Genomic DNA, 14,348 nt, shown 5'->3' with positions numbered 1-14,348 from the left:
CAGGAGAAGGTGGGAGTGGAGGATGCCATCATCTATATGCTACACTGATCCCTCTCTCATTTGGACAGAGTAAGTGGTGCTGTAAGAATTATGTTTCTAGACTTCTGTAGCGCCTTTAACACAATCCAACCTATGCTCCTTAAGGACAAGCTGACAGTGATGGGAGTAGATTCATACCTGGTGGAATGGATCGTGGACTATCTTAAAGACAGACCTCAGTATGTGCGTCTTGGGAACTGCACGTCTAACATTGTGGTCAGCAACACAGGAGTGCCACAAAGGACTGTACTTTCTCCGGTCCTGTTCAGCCTATATACATTGCACTTCCAATACAACTCAGAGTCCTGCCACGTGCAAAAGTTCGCTGATGACACTGCTATCGTGGGCTGCATCAGGAGTGGGCAGGAGGAGGAGTATAGGGACCAAATCAATGACTTTGTTAAATGGTGCGACTCAAACCACCTACACCTGAACACCAGAAAAACCAAGGAGCTGGTGGTGGATTTTAGGAGCCCCAGACCCCTCATGGACCCAGTGATCGTCAGAGGTGACTGTGTGCAGATGGTGCAGACCTATAAATACCTGGGAGTGCAGCTGGATGATAGATTAGACTGGACTGCCAATACTGATGCTCTGTGTAAGAAAGGACAGAGCCGGTTATACTTCCTTAGAAGACTGGCATCCTTCAACATCTGCAATAAGATGCTGCAGATGTTCTATCAGATGGTTGTGGCGAGCGCCCTCTTCTACGCGGTGGTGTGCTGGGGAGGCAGCATTAAGAAGAAAGACACCTCACGCCTGGACAAACTGGTGAGGAAGGCAGGCTCTATTGTTGGCATGGTGCTGGACAGTTTAACATCTGTGGCAGAGCGAAGGGCGCTCAGCAGGCTCCTATCAATATGGAAAATCCACTGCATCCACTAAACAGTGTCATCTCCAGACAGAAGAGCAGCTTCAGCGACAGACTGCTGTCACTGTCCTGCTCCACTGACAGACTGAGAAGATCGTTCCTCCCCCAAACTATGTGACTCTTCAATTCCACCCAGGGGGGTAAACATTAACAATATACAAAGTTATTGTCTGTTTTTACTTGCATTATTATCAATCTTTAATTTAATATTGTTTTTTTTGTATCAGTAAGGTGCTGCTGGAGTATGTGAATTTCCCCTTGGGATTAATAAAGTATCTATCTATTTATAAGAATTTTAAAAATCCATTATAAAACATCTATTAAAAAGGTGATCGTATGTAAAATTGTGCACATACAGATTTTTTTTCCAAAACTCTCCATTGTGTCTCCTCCTTCAAAGTAAACTAAAGCTGCTATGACTGGAATTTTCAGATGAGGACAATTTCTCAAGTTGTTAGGACTGTATAAAGTAAACATTTACCATAAAAACCTAACAGGTGTAATGAAAAATAAGAGATTAAACCAAATCAGTGGTCAAGTTTCAGGAAGCATGAAGTCTTTGGTTTGTCAAAAACAAACACTGTCTTTAATTTCAATGCTTGCTTAATAGAAATCAATTTGACAAAGAAAGAGGAGAGCCTATACATTCTTTTTAAGACTTGTTCTGAATATTTGCCTTAATAGTGCTATTTAATAAGGGAAAACACTGAAAATTTTAAAGTCCCTGTTATGTTCAAAAACTTTTATAAACAATTTTTTTTAAAGTGAGTTGCACACATTTCAAAGATAATTAGTATAAATCACCAAAGTTTCATTTATAACATATAGGTAAAGTTAGGTTTTATGCAAGTGCTGCATCAGATTAGGAAGAAGAAAAATGCAAAGGATGAAAAAGCTGGTATATATCTGTGCATGCTTTGAAGCATTTTTTCTCTTACATCTTCATTTTAAACATCTTGTTAATTTGAAATGATGCTCTTCTGCAAGGATCATAAAAAATCATTACTACTTCTTGGTGAATGCACTGGTGTGGATTTTTAAAGATTCAAGTAATTAGCTCATAGCATCTGTATTTGCAGAAGTATGTTTGCATACGCAGAGTGACTTTACAGTGCTAAACGCCTTGATTACAACAACTGCTTAGATTCTTGAGTAAAACATTAGTTGGATTCAAGACTTTTAAGTGTTGAACATATTACTGTTATATGCCATATATTTTAACTATAATGATGGTTAACTACTGACTTCACTTAACATTTGCTTCAGTTAGTATTATGGTATGCTAAATGTTAAGTGACGGCTCATTTTCCTTATACTATGGAATTGTGTTTTTAAGATGTCTTTATACTATGCAACTTTACAAATACTTAATGTCAATGCTGGAACTCAAAATTACTAATGAAGTCCTGTGCATGCCCTGAAGAAACCAAGAAAAACAAAAAATATATATATATATATATATATATATACTGTATATATAAATATTATTAAAAGAAAAGTCATTTCACCATGCAGTAAGGTAAACACAGATCAATTTGTCACTTATTCATTATAATATATTCTACACCACTTTGTTAAAATAAAGAAAAAAAAATCATTATTTTCAACAATTTTCCTACAAAAAGCCATGTGGATTAATCCTGCATAATGAACATAAAATGTACAAACCCTAGTAGCAAAAGAATAGATAGTATAACATAACACTTCTCATTCCAAGCTTCTTACCAACCCTCAACAGAATTATTATTATACCAACCTTTTCAATTTCTGCATCATGGAATGGAAATCTACTAATTACACTTTTATATTCTTCCTCATTTTCTACTGGAATAGGGCTGTAGTTGTCAGACTCAAATATTTCTCTAGAAAATATAACATAAAACAACAGTCATAATCAAAGAAAGTATACTAAACATTTAAATGTGAAGATGTTTAATAGGTTTACAAAAGCATTATAATGATAGGCATTTAATGATGTGTTTCCTAGTCACATAAATATAAAATGGAACTTTGGACATCTTCTGCCTATGGCCTTGTGTTCTTGTTGAACACCAACGTTAAAGTAATATATATCACCTACAATACAATCTCTTGTCATAATTTTAAACACTTCTAACCTGCCTTGTACTCATCGGGATAGGATGCAGCCTTCTCTATGAATTGGATTAATCAGATTTGAGAATATATCGTGTTATGTTACGTCTTATTCTCAATTAGTAAAAGCTGGAAATTTTGTAATTTGTTCAGTCTGTTTATAGCTCAAAATCTGCAATCCTGGAATCAGTCTTCTAGAACTTCTCTGGGATTCCTCTTGTAATGTAGAGACCAGAATCACTCACAATGCTTCATACTATATGTGGTGTCACAAGTTTGCTATGCAACTTGTTTAAATTCTTTTGACTTTTACTCTACACACAGAGGATTGTATCATCAGACATTGCACTCTGTTCATCTTTTAATCAATATTTTACATTGTTTGACTGCTGGTATTGATAAAGCCATAAGAATAGAAGATAATAGCTAAGTTGTTCCAGCATCTCACACAGATACATTTAAATTGTTGTGAAGTTTTCTTCTTCAACCCCATGACCCAACCCCATCCCCAACAGACTCTTTATTTAAAGAAATGCTTCCTGACCCCAGGTTTTTATTTTTATTTTAATTTCCACTGGTCTCCCTGAATATGTGATTCATGGTTGCACTGAAATTCTGCTGACTTTTATGAATGCCTTTGAGAATTTTCAATAAAATGGTTTAATTCCCAAATCCTGTCAGATTAATCCTGAGATGTACTTGGCTGCTCTTTTCTGCACAAATTGTAGTGCTGCTATGCCATTTTTTGTAGCATGGTATACAGACTCAGCATAACATCCCTTGATTTACTGTATATTCAGCAGTTTTTACAGCATAACATAACATGTAATTGCTTCTGCACATCACCTTGACCAGTGATTTCGCAGTTCAATCCTGCGGTGTTCAGCCAATTTCTCAATAAGTACATTATGTTTACTTTTTAATTGATGTGAGCTGTCCTTTTTACTCTCTTGTTTTAAGAAATTCTGGAATATCTGTATTTTTGCCAAAACTTTAAATACTTTAGTTTACATTACAATTTTCTTTTTTTCTCACATTTGCCATATAATTGAACAGACAAGTAAAATATGACAGTTAAGTGATTGTTGCTTATTAGCATTCAGTGTTTTTTTGCATGTTTATCTGCACTGCTCATTGGTAATCATTGTTAACTGCATATAAATAAGGGAGCAAACTCTACACAACATGTTGAATTAAAAAGAAAATGTCAAAAGAATACAAAGGCTGTATTTATGAATTTCTTAGAATTATTTGTAAACCAGATAAGTTCTAAATGAAATCAATTCAAAGTAAAGATGACCCACTGACTAAGAATGACACAAAAATCCTGGAGACAGGGGGTCTCTAACACCGACCTTGAAAACCACTGGCCCAGATGATAAGAGTGTTATGCCAATGGAAACCCTACTTTCAGAGGTTGCCTCCTGCAAGACAGTATCACCAGTCTTGTATTTATCATGAATACTTTCTTTGCTTGAGTATGGCACTGTGCATTTTCACACATTAAAAGTGCAAAGTCCACTAGGACTAGCCATTCTCTTTATTAGTACTTTCTAGTTCTGAACCTCTAATTGGGCAATTATATTTAACATTTTCATTTCTGTATATATTTATTTACATTACACTAAATTGGACACACGTCATATTGTAAATTTTGTTTAAATATTTTGAATCGCAATCAATGCACCCTTTATGTGATGAAATGTGTTTCTACCTTTTGTCTGGGTAATCCAAAGACATTTAAGTTAGGCTAACTAGTGTCTGTAAATTTGACTGGTGTGGATGAGAGTGAGTGTGAGTGTGTGCATGACAGAGCTCTAACACAACTGTTCATAGTTGGCTCCTGCTTTGTGTCCAGTGCTGCAGGGATAGGCTTCAGCTTCTGTGACCTTGACTAGGATTAAGTGGGTTTATTAATGGAAGGGTGAGCACTTATCAGACTTCTAGCACTAACCACTGCAAGAATGCACATTTTACCACACCCAAATCAGAGAAAGTTATCTGCACCATAATCTATTATTTTCTGTAGTTATTCTAACTCTGCACATATCTGAGCATTTCTAACAGATCCAGTCCTGTTGTAGTTTGATATTTTACCTCTCTCTGGGTGTCTTATCAAAATCTGTTTGAAAATAAAATCAAACAGTATCATAAACTTCAGTGGAAATAAATGATTTTGCTGCTTCTTCATAAAACTGGCATATATGTAAAGATAATGACTGTTTGCTAAAATCTCTGAAGTAGATATTTGTTTCTCTGTCTTGTCTTGTATAATTGCTGCCATTAATTTCCCTGGAATGCACGCTGAGCTAACAAATGTATAGGCACCAGAGATGACCCGATCACTTTGTTATCACTGGAATAAAGTCTTCTAGCTTCTGAAGGTTAGAAACTTCCCTGTAGCAAACTCTTTAAAAACACACTTTACAGTTTGTTTCTATAGTATAATCACTAGTTTCTTTGGATTACATGGTAAATGTTATTTGTTTTTAATGTTTTTAAACCTACAATCTATGCATCCATACATAAGTGAACAGTATACTAAAATAGGTGTTCCTACCTTCTTGATATTTAAGGGCAAAATGTAGTCTCAAAGAGATAACACCGTGCATGTTATATATTGAATTATTAAATGTTTAGTCATGCTATTTTGATTTTATTGGACAACAAATGTATGGTTATATTTTTTTTAAAGGAGGCATGTATGAAAGTCAAGTATGGTGAAACAAGAAAAATGTCTATGATTAAACTGGTTAACTTATCTGTGCTGACAAAATATCACCTGTGTCAGAAGTTTTAATGGTTTATTACTCTTAACATGATTATGATGTTGAAGCTTGAAATCCCTCAAGGTCACTGGGAGCCTTAAGAGAAAACTATATATATTAAAGTTTCAAAAATAATGAAAAATGTATTCAGATAGTGAATATTGGTAAATTCCCTGCCATTCATTTTATAATTTCTATAGTTCACGTTTTAGTCATTTGTACTTTGCCCTCAAACTGTATTTGTCTGTTCTTGTGGCATCTTTTTTACCTGTGTGTTAGCTTTCTCAAAGTCATAATGGAACTAACCAATTGATATGCAATATTCTTATTTTTAGTTATTATATACTGTATACCATTTTTAATAAGGGATTTGTATGTGTGTATTACCAGATCATCTGTCCAAACAGAATTTAATACAGGATGTTACTGACTCAGTAACACTAATACTTCACATGTCTTTAAATGTTTTTCATTTACTTGTGTCAAAGTAGTCAATTAGCTGTTGCTCTTCTATCTCTGATTAGCACTGCAGTTCCATTAGAGTGCAGGCAGTTGGCAGACCTACTAAATTGAGGGCAAACCACTGAGCTGTTTGTCATTTTAACATTGGAATAAGTGGTCTCCAGGATTTTATTTCCACTGGTAATAAGTGAGACACACTGAAAGTACATCAAGAGCACTTTCTTAAAATTGCAATGGCTGAAGTCATCCACTAAGATGAACGCAGCCTCCAGGTACTGTACATGTTTACTGATAGCAATGTAAGGATCTTTTCAGGACCACTTCAGAGTTAGCCTACAGCTGAATTCTCACAGCCCTCATAACAACAAGGAAAACACCCTTAACAAGGCCAGCACTTAACTATAAAGTACTAGGTGTTAAGAGAAGCAAAATTTGAAAAGAACTTCAACATGTGTGTACCAAAAATTACACACCACTAACGTTCTGCCTAAATCCGCTGAGTAATTCAAGCAAAGTGACTTCAAGCACTGGAAGCTCTGTAACAGTAATGCATGGTCTCTCACACTTTTCTTGAAAGAATAGCATGCAGCAGTCAAATTCCATTTTGAATCAATTGGGGTACTGCTATTCATCATCCTCAGGTTAAACAACTACATGTCTGCCAGCATGCTTTTACACAGTGGCAATCTGAACCTCAAGAGTGTGCTGCCTGCCCTTTCTATCCTCCAACTCCAACTGTGTGCAGAGGGTGCGGACCTATAAATACCTGAGAGTGCAGCTGGATGATAAATTAGACTGGACTGCCAATACTGACGCTCTGTGTAAGAAAGGACAGAGCCGGTTATACTTCCTTAGAAGGCTGGCATCCTTCCACATCTGCAATAAGATGCTGCAGATGTTCTATCAGACGGTTGTGGTGAGCGCCCTCTTCTAGGAGGTAGTGTGCTGGGGAAGCAGTATTAAGAAGAAAGACGCCTCACGCCTGGACAAACTGGTGAGGAAGGCAGGCTCTATTGTTGTCATGAAGCTGGACAGTTTGACATCTGTGGCAGAGCGACGAGCGCCCAGCAGGCTCCTGTCAATTATGGAGAATCCACTGCATCCACTAAACAGTGTCATCTCTAGACAGAGGAGCAGCTTCAGTGATAGACTGCTGCCACTGTCCTGCTCCACTGACAGACTGAGAAGATCGTTCCTCCCCCAAACTATGCGACTCTTCAATTCCACCTGGGGGGGTAAACGTTAACATTAAAGTTATTGTCTGTTTTTACTTGCAATTTTATTACTCTTTAATTTAATATTGTTTTTTTTTTTTGTATCAGTATATACTGCTGCTGGAGTATGTGAATTTCCCCTTGGGATTAATAAAGTATCTATCTATCTATCTATCTATCTATCTATCTATCTATCTATCTATCTATCTATCTATCTATCTATCTATCTATCTATCTATCTATCTATCTATCTATCTATCAACAGCATTGGCATATGTTTCTTGGGAAAATATGTTAATGTAAGTTCCTTTGCTCCAAAGTAAAATATGAGGTTCTAGGTCTTATGTCAATCAGTATCTGGTGATCATGCCAAATAAGTGTACACTTTACAATAGTTCAGTACAAAATTTTATAAAATATACCAAAAAATGACATATCTCAATGAGCTATACATCACAGACATCATCAGACATCACTTTTGACTTAATACAGCTCCACGTCTCCATTTTCTTAACTGACATTTTCTACCACATCACTACAGAGCCAGACGGTACTTTACAATAAAACCCTTAGTAATGGAGTAAGTGCCAGTCAAGTCAGATAAATAATTGAAATTCATTAAGATATGTGCTATCAAAATTTCATTGTTTTATGATAAAATTGTACTGGAATGGCTACGATTTCAAAAATATTTAAAAAGTTGGTCTTTGCATTAATGATTATAAATAACTCTCTCTCATATATATACAGTATATATACAGGGTGAGTCAAAATTATGTTAACACTAATGGTACTGCTATGTATATATTTATATACAATTTTTGTGGGCAATTTATGTGCCACATATGGTACATGTGTTGAACACGATGGTGACCAGGTTGAGACATTCCTGTAAATCATCTTGCACATATGAAGTATGTTTTATGAATAAATTGTTTCCGCTATTCAAATGTTAACATAATTTTGACTCACCCTGTATACATATACACACACACACACACTCTCACCGCTGCACTTTATTAGGTTCACCTGTTCAACTGTTTGTTAATGTAAATATCTAACCAGCCAATCACATGGCAGCAACTCAATGCATTTAGGCATGCAGACATTGTCAAGATGACCTGCTGATGTTCAAAGCATCATAATTGGGATGAAAGGGAATTTAAGTGAATTTGAATGTGCATGGTTGTTGGTGCCAGACAGGCTAGTCTATATATTTCAGAAACTGCTGATCTACTGGGATTTTCACGCACAACCATTCCTAGGGTTTACAGAGAATGGTCCAAAAAAGAGAAAATATCCAGTAAGAAGCAGCTCTCTGGGTGAAAATGCCTTGTTGATGCCAGAGGTTCGAGCTAATAGAAAGGCAACAGTAACTCAACCACTTGTTACAACCAAGGCATGTAGAAGTGCATCTCAGAATACACAACACATCAAACTTTGAAGCAGACAGACTACAGCAGCAGGACAGTACGCCGGGTGCCACTCCTGTCAGCTAAGAGCAGGCAACTGAGTCTGCAATTTGCATTGGCTCACCAAAACTGGACAATAGAAGACTGGAAAACCATTGCCTGGTTTGACGAGTCTTGAATTCAGCTGTGATATTCAGATGGAAGTGTCTGTATTTGGCATCAAAAGAATGAAACCATGGATCCATCCAGTCTTGAATCAACGGTGCAGACTGGTGATGGCGGTATAATGGTGTAGGGGATATTTTCTTGGCACACTTTGGGCCCCTTAGTGCCAACTGAGCATTGTTTAAAAGCCACAGCCTACTCGAGTATAGTTGCTGACCATGTGTATCCCTTTGTGACTCCAGTGTACCCATCTTCTGATGGCTCCTTCCCGCAGGATAACGCACCATGTCACAAAGATGAAATCATCTCTGACTGGTTACTTGAACATGACAATGAGTTCACTGCACTCAAATGGCCTCCCCAGTCACCAGATCTCAATCCAACAGAGCACCTTTGGGATGTGGAAGAATGGGAGATTCGCATCATGGATGTGTAGCTGACAAATCTGCAGCAACTGCGCAATGTTATTGTGTCAATATGAACCAAAATCCCTGAGGAATGTTTCCAGCACCTTGTTGAGTCTATGCCATGAAGAATTACGGCAGTTCTGAAGACCAAAGGGGGTCCAACCCAGTACCAGCAAGGTATACCTATTGATCTTTTAATAAGAATTACAGAAAACTAAGACTCTGTTATTGGCAACTGTAATTGCATCCATTTTTCCAGTCATCTAGTTGCTGAACCCACTTAATTCAATTCTAGGGCAAACCCTATCCTGTAAGCATTAGGTGCAAAGTGGAAACCAATCTAGGATTTACTGGGCTTAGGGTAAGAACAGAGCGCCTGTCTTTCAAATGGGCAGTCAAATTATTAAATAAAGTTTAAAAACATATATATATAAAGATTTATATCTTTATGAATTTTGATTCACTTGACAGTTTTTCTAATTATATTCTTATTACCAAAGTTTTGTAAAGAAATCTACAACAACATTTTGTGTTCTGTGAGTTCTTGTTTAATACTCAACTTTACCTTCTGCCAAGAAGCTTGGTGAGACCCTGGGTAATTATTTTGCTTACACTTAAATCCTCACTGTCTTACTGTTACTAATTCTTCGTCCACAACATCCATTAGATCCTTTCCTTCCTCTCCAACTATGCAACCCATCTCCTTGTTTAGGTCCCTACTCCCTTTTGGTTTTATTGCTGTATAGTTGTGCTTTTAGGACTCCCTACAGCTGCTATCTGACCTCTCCTGCTTATTCTGCCCTTCTGGTATATTTTTCCTTACTACGCTTAAACTGCTACTCTACTTTGTTTTCATCATAGGATTCCCACTGCTGCCACGATCCATTTCAAAACTCTTGTCTCTCTGTATGTTCCCTCACAAATGGTCTGTACTGCATTAGCCTGCTCCTTTAATGTGCCTCCCATCTCCAGGCACAGTAGAAAGGATATGTCATTTTCACTTCTTACTCCCAAGTGGCAGAATAAGCTTTCCAATAATATGTCTACTGACCTTCAGGCACCTCTTGAAGACCTGCCTCTTGTCTCAATGCCTCTTGCTTAAGCTATCAAAGTATTAGCTACTTTAGATTACTAGCAGCTTCATCTTATCCTATGTGCACTCATTTACTCTGTTTCACCTAGCCTTTTTCATTATTAGTTAATATTTAAATGGAAATAATTAAATAACTGGATGGTCACAGGTTACACTTTAGGTATCCATTATAAAAGCAGTGGATACAATTTAATTAACTATGATATTAACACTAACAAATTATCTTTAAATATAATAGACTTCTGAAATATTGTATGTTACTGTCATATTTTGTGTTAGGAAAGTATTATGCTATGTTTTAATTTCTGCTTATAACTGACACTTAAATCAAAGTGCTACCAGTTAACATTGTCAGGTTTGGAGTATGCATTCAGCTGATGCAATAAATAGTGCATAAGAACTTCTGTAACAAGAAAAACAGCAGAGAATTACAATGACAGGCCACAATGTATAAAATAAAAAAGCTTTTGTACCAACAAACTTTTTTTAATTCAACTCACTTACCTGAAAACTCCAGCCCACTTTTTTAAAAGAGTCTCATTATACTGATCTCTTATTTCAAAAAGAAGGTCAAACAGTCTGTTTACTGGAAAGCCATAACCCTTGAAAGAGTAAAAATATACAAAACATAATTTTTTATGATTACCTCAAATCTTATATTAAATAGCAGTTGGAAAAATTTTTTGCTGCTTAAATAAATGTAATTACCATTAAAAATGAAGTAAACTTTGCACTATTACACAGCATAGATATTATTCTATGGAAATTAACCACCACAGGTGACCACAAACTATCTAGTGTTTCACTGCTTGTCCAAATCATTAAAAGAACTAACATTCTTACACATATTGTGTTTATTGTAAAAACTCATCCATAATAAGGAAGAAATATCATACGTGATAAGAAGAAAAGTATATGTACCCACTCTTCATGCCTTGAAAAACTATGAATTTTAATCAATTTAGATAATTCAAAAGTTCCAGAAGAATTTCACAAACAACATACAGCATACGTTGCAAATGTAAAGAAAGTCCAGGAAGTGGTAATTAAGGGGTAAAGAAGAGGGGAACTGGGTGGTAAATCTAGCTGAATAACAGTGAGACAGGCTTACATTTATAGTGAATTAAAACTTGGACTATGTATGAAAGTTCTGCTAATGTAAATTAAAATACTGACAACTTAGATGAAGAAGAAAGACAAGTTTTGACAAACAGTTAAATCATATTATGGATATAATAACTGTGTAAATTCAATCATTATCTATTTATACTTTTTAAGTAGTCATACTAACCTGCAAAGTATCTGCAAATATAACAATTAAATTCTTTAGTTCCAGGACAAGATCTGGGTCAGTGCAATAAGACTGCAGGAAACAAATAAAACTGTTACAAAATGTGTCAATGCTGAATGGTGCTTTGTAATGAAAGAATGATCTAGTTTAATATACAGTACTGTTTACTGCTTTAGCTTCATAGTACATATGGTTAAGAACATAAATGGAAAACAGTGGAAAATTAAAGGAAATTAATCAAATGCATTCACAAGAAAGTACAAAGTAAATGAAGAAAGCAGTAGGTAAAGCTGTATCTGGTTAAGACTGTAACATAGCCAAGCCTATTTGTGATGTTGATTAGTTCAAACAAACTGTGCTAATGAGGTGGAACCCACACCTTCTATGACAGGTTTGAATATGGAGCTTCTGCACTATATGCAGAGCCCTGTTATAACTACTGACTGGGGTGCACTGCTGTCAACTGCATCTACACCGATCAGCCACAACATTAAAACCTCCTCCATAATATTGTGTAGGTTCCCAAAATAGTTCTGACTTGTCAAGACATGGAGTCTTCAAGATCTCTGAAGGTGTCCTGTTGTTCCATGACCCTGTGGCAGGTCCACCAGTTGTCCTTCTTTGGACCACTTTTGGTAGGTATTAATCACTGTATATCAGAAAGACCCCACAAGACCTTCCATTTTGGAGACACTCTGACCCAGTCATTTAGTCTTCTCAGAAGCTTCCCATCCAATTTAATGCAGCTTGAGAGAACCTACCAGGAAGAATGGGATAAACTGCCCAAATACAGGTGAACAAAGCTTGTAGACTTACCCAAGAAGACTAGAAGTTGGAATTGCTGCCAAAGGGGCACTGATTTAAGGGTCTGAATAGTTATATAAATAAGAGATTTCAGTTTTTGATTTTTAATAAATTTGCAAACCTTTCTGGGAACATTTTCACTTTGTATTTAGGGCTTATTGAGTGTGAATTGATGGGCAAAAATGGCAAATGTATCCATCTAACATTAAATCTACAACACAAAGTGTGCAGAATATAAATTAGTCTGAATACTTTCTAGTAAAAATATATACATATGTATAAGGTCTCTCAACACAAGAAGAAAGAACCTCTGCTGCTGAAACAAGGCATCTTGCCACCTCAGCATAACCAAACTGGAAGGCAGAGTACACGCTGCCTATGCTATTTATCCAAGCACAAAATGGGGTGGCCTAAGGGGTCTGCGATCCCATAATAAACCTCGGGGTTTTGCCTAAAAACCCTGAATATCAAAATCAAGGGGGTCCTTGAAAAAAAAATAAAAAACAGCTTATAGTGTTAGTAATTAAATAGTGACCAATACAGAGTTACAAGAAAATATTGTGCCAGAGTATAGAGGGCTCTTTACAGTCAGTACTGGAAAGCAAAGACTTCAAATTATTCATATCTAAGTTATTATATATTCTATAGTACCAGAAAAAGATTTTAGTGTTCAGTCAATGGGACCCATGATAAACACAGGGTATTTCAAAAATCATACCCATATACATATTGGGATGCTACTGGGAGAGAGGAAAGATCAGAGTTTGTTGTCTGGAATGATTCAGATCAGAACTCTGTCCAAAAACTTAAAATGGCCCACACAAAAAGTGGCAAAAAACAGCGCTGGGCCCTGCAGTAAACATTTTGACAAGTGGTGTCTCCATTCCTGTAATGCAAGTTGCAGTATTGTATTATGATACAAGGTTTATTTGGACAGCTTCTGTTGTTGAATGCAACAATTTATGGTAAAATATTGTACTCTTCTGAGATGTCACTATTCTGTGTGGCTATTTTACCAGAACATGGACACCATTAGTCCAAATGCTTTCTGAAGGCCAGTAAGAAGCATCATTTAATCATCCTACATTTCCTCAAGCACTTCATAAAGCTGAGGTTCTCTTCAGCCTTTTTCAGTATGATCTTAGTGTTGCACATGCAAGTCACAGCGGATAAGGGGTGTTTTATTATTTTGTTTGTATAGTTTTTGATAATCCCTTACCCAATGTTATTAATAAATAAATACCTTAATTTATATAAGCCTTCAGTTTGCATTGGTTTTGAAGAGTGAATACCGTGCCATGAGACAATGCAAGTATTAAAGTGGTAATACCAGTGAGTTGATAGTGTCTTGATTTTGTTAATTATTTTTGTAGTGGTCAGTGGTAATGTGTCTGGTCACACTTAAAATCAGGCCTGCTTTAAGACCTTGGAGCAAGGTGAACCAAAATCTTTGAGAATTCACATTAGACATATGGTGACTTTGAGACTGACGTAAATATAACTATAATCCAGGGTATTAAAAGGAGCACACTAAAATGATAAATGTTAAACTGCCCCTGAGCCCTTCAGAGTTATCTGTAGATGGGTGTTATTTTGAGTGCACGTGGAATAGAAGATGAAAGAAAATAATTAATTACAATTACATTAAATATTGGTTATTTAAACATATGGGTACTACATCAACATTATTCAAAATGACTGCTTCGTAATCTAGTGCTGCTCATGTCT

The 14,348-nt window shown here is 36.2% G+C and overlaps 1 protein-coding gene across 3 annotated transcripts in view; it reads right to left on the bottom strand.

Annotated features, from left to right (window-relative positions):
• The window catches only part of exoc6 (exocyst complex component 6), a 180,423-nt gene that overhangs the window by 77,047 nt on the left and 89,028 nt on the right, over window positions 1-14,348 (bottom strand). For all 3 annotated transcript variants that reach the window (XM_051922833.1, XM_028795360.2, XM_028795361.2), the window contains exons 12-14: window positions 11,817-11,888; window positions 11,030-11,127; window positions 2,667-2,772 (exon numbers count right to left, since the gene is read on the bottom strand). In XM_051922833.1, the coding sequence (XP_051778793.1) occupies window positions 2,667-2,772; window positions 11,030-11,127; window positions 11,817-11,888 (276 nt within the window). The remainder of the gene's footprint in view (window positions 1-2,666; window positions 2,773-11,029; window positions 11,128-11,816; window positions 11,889-14,348) is intronic.

Source organism: Erpetoichthys calabaricus, chromosome 2 (genome assembly GCF_900747795.2).
Source record: "Erpetoichthys calabaricus chromosome 2, fErpCal1.3, whole genome shotgun sequence".
NCBI classification, from domain to species: domain Eukaryota; kingdom Metazoa; phylum Chordata; class Cladistia; order Polypteriformes; family Polypteridae; genus Erpetoichthys; species Erpetoichthys calabaricus.
The sequence above is the reverse complement of the archived record's forward strand: the minus strand, read 5'-3'. Positions and strand labels throughout refer to the sequence as shown.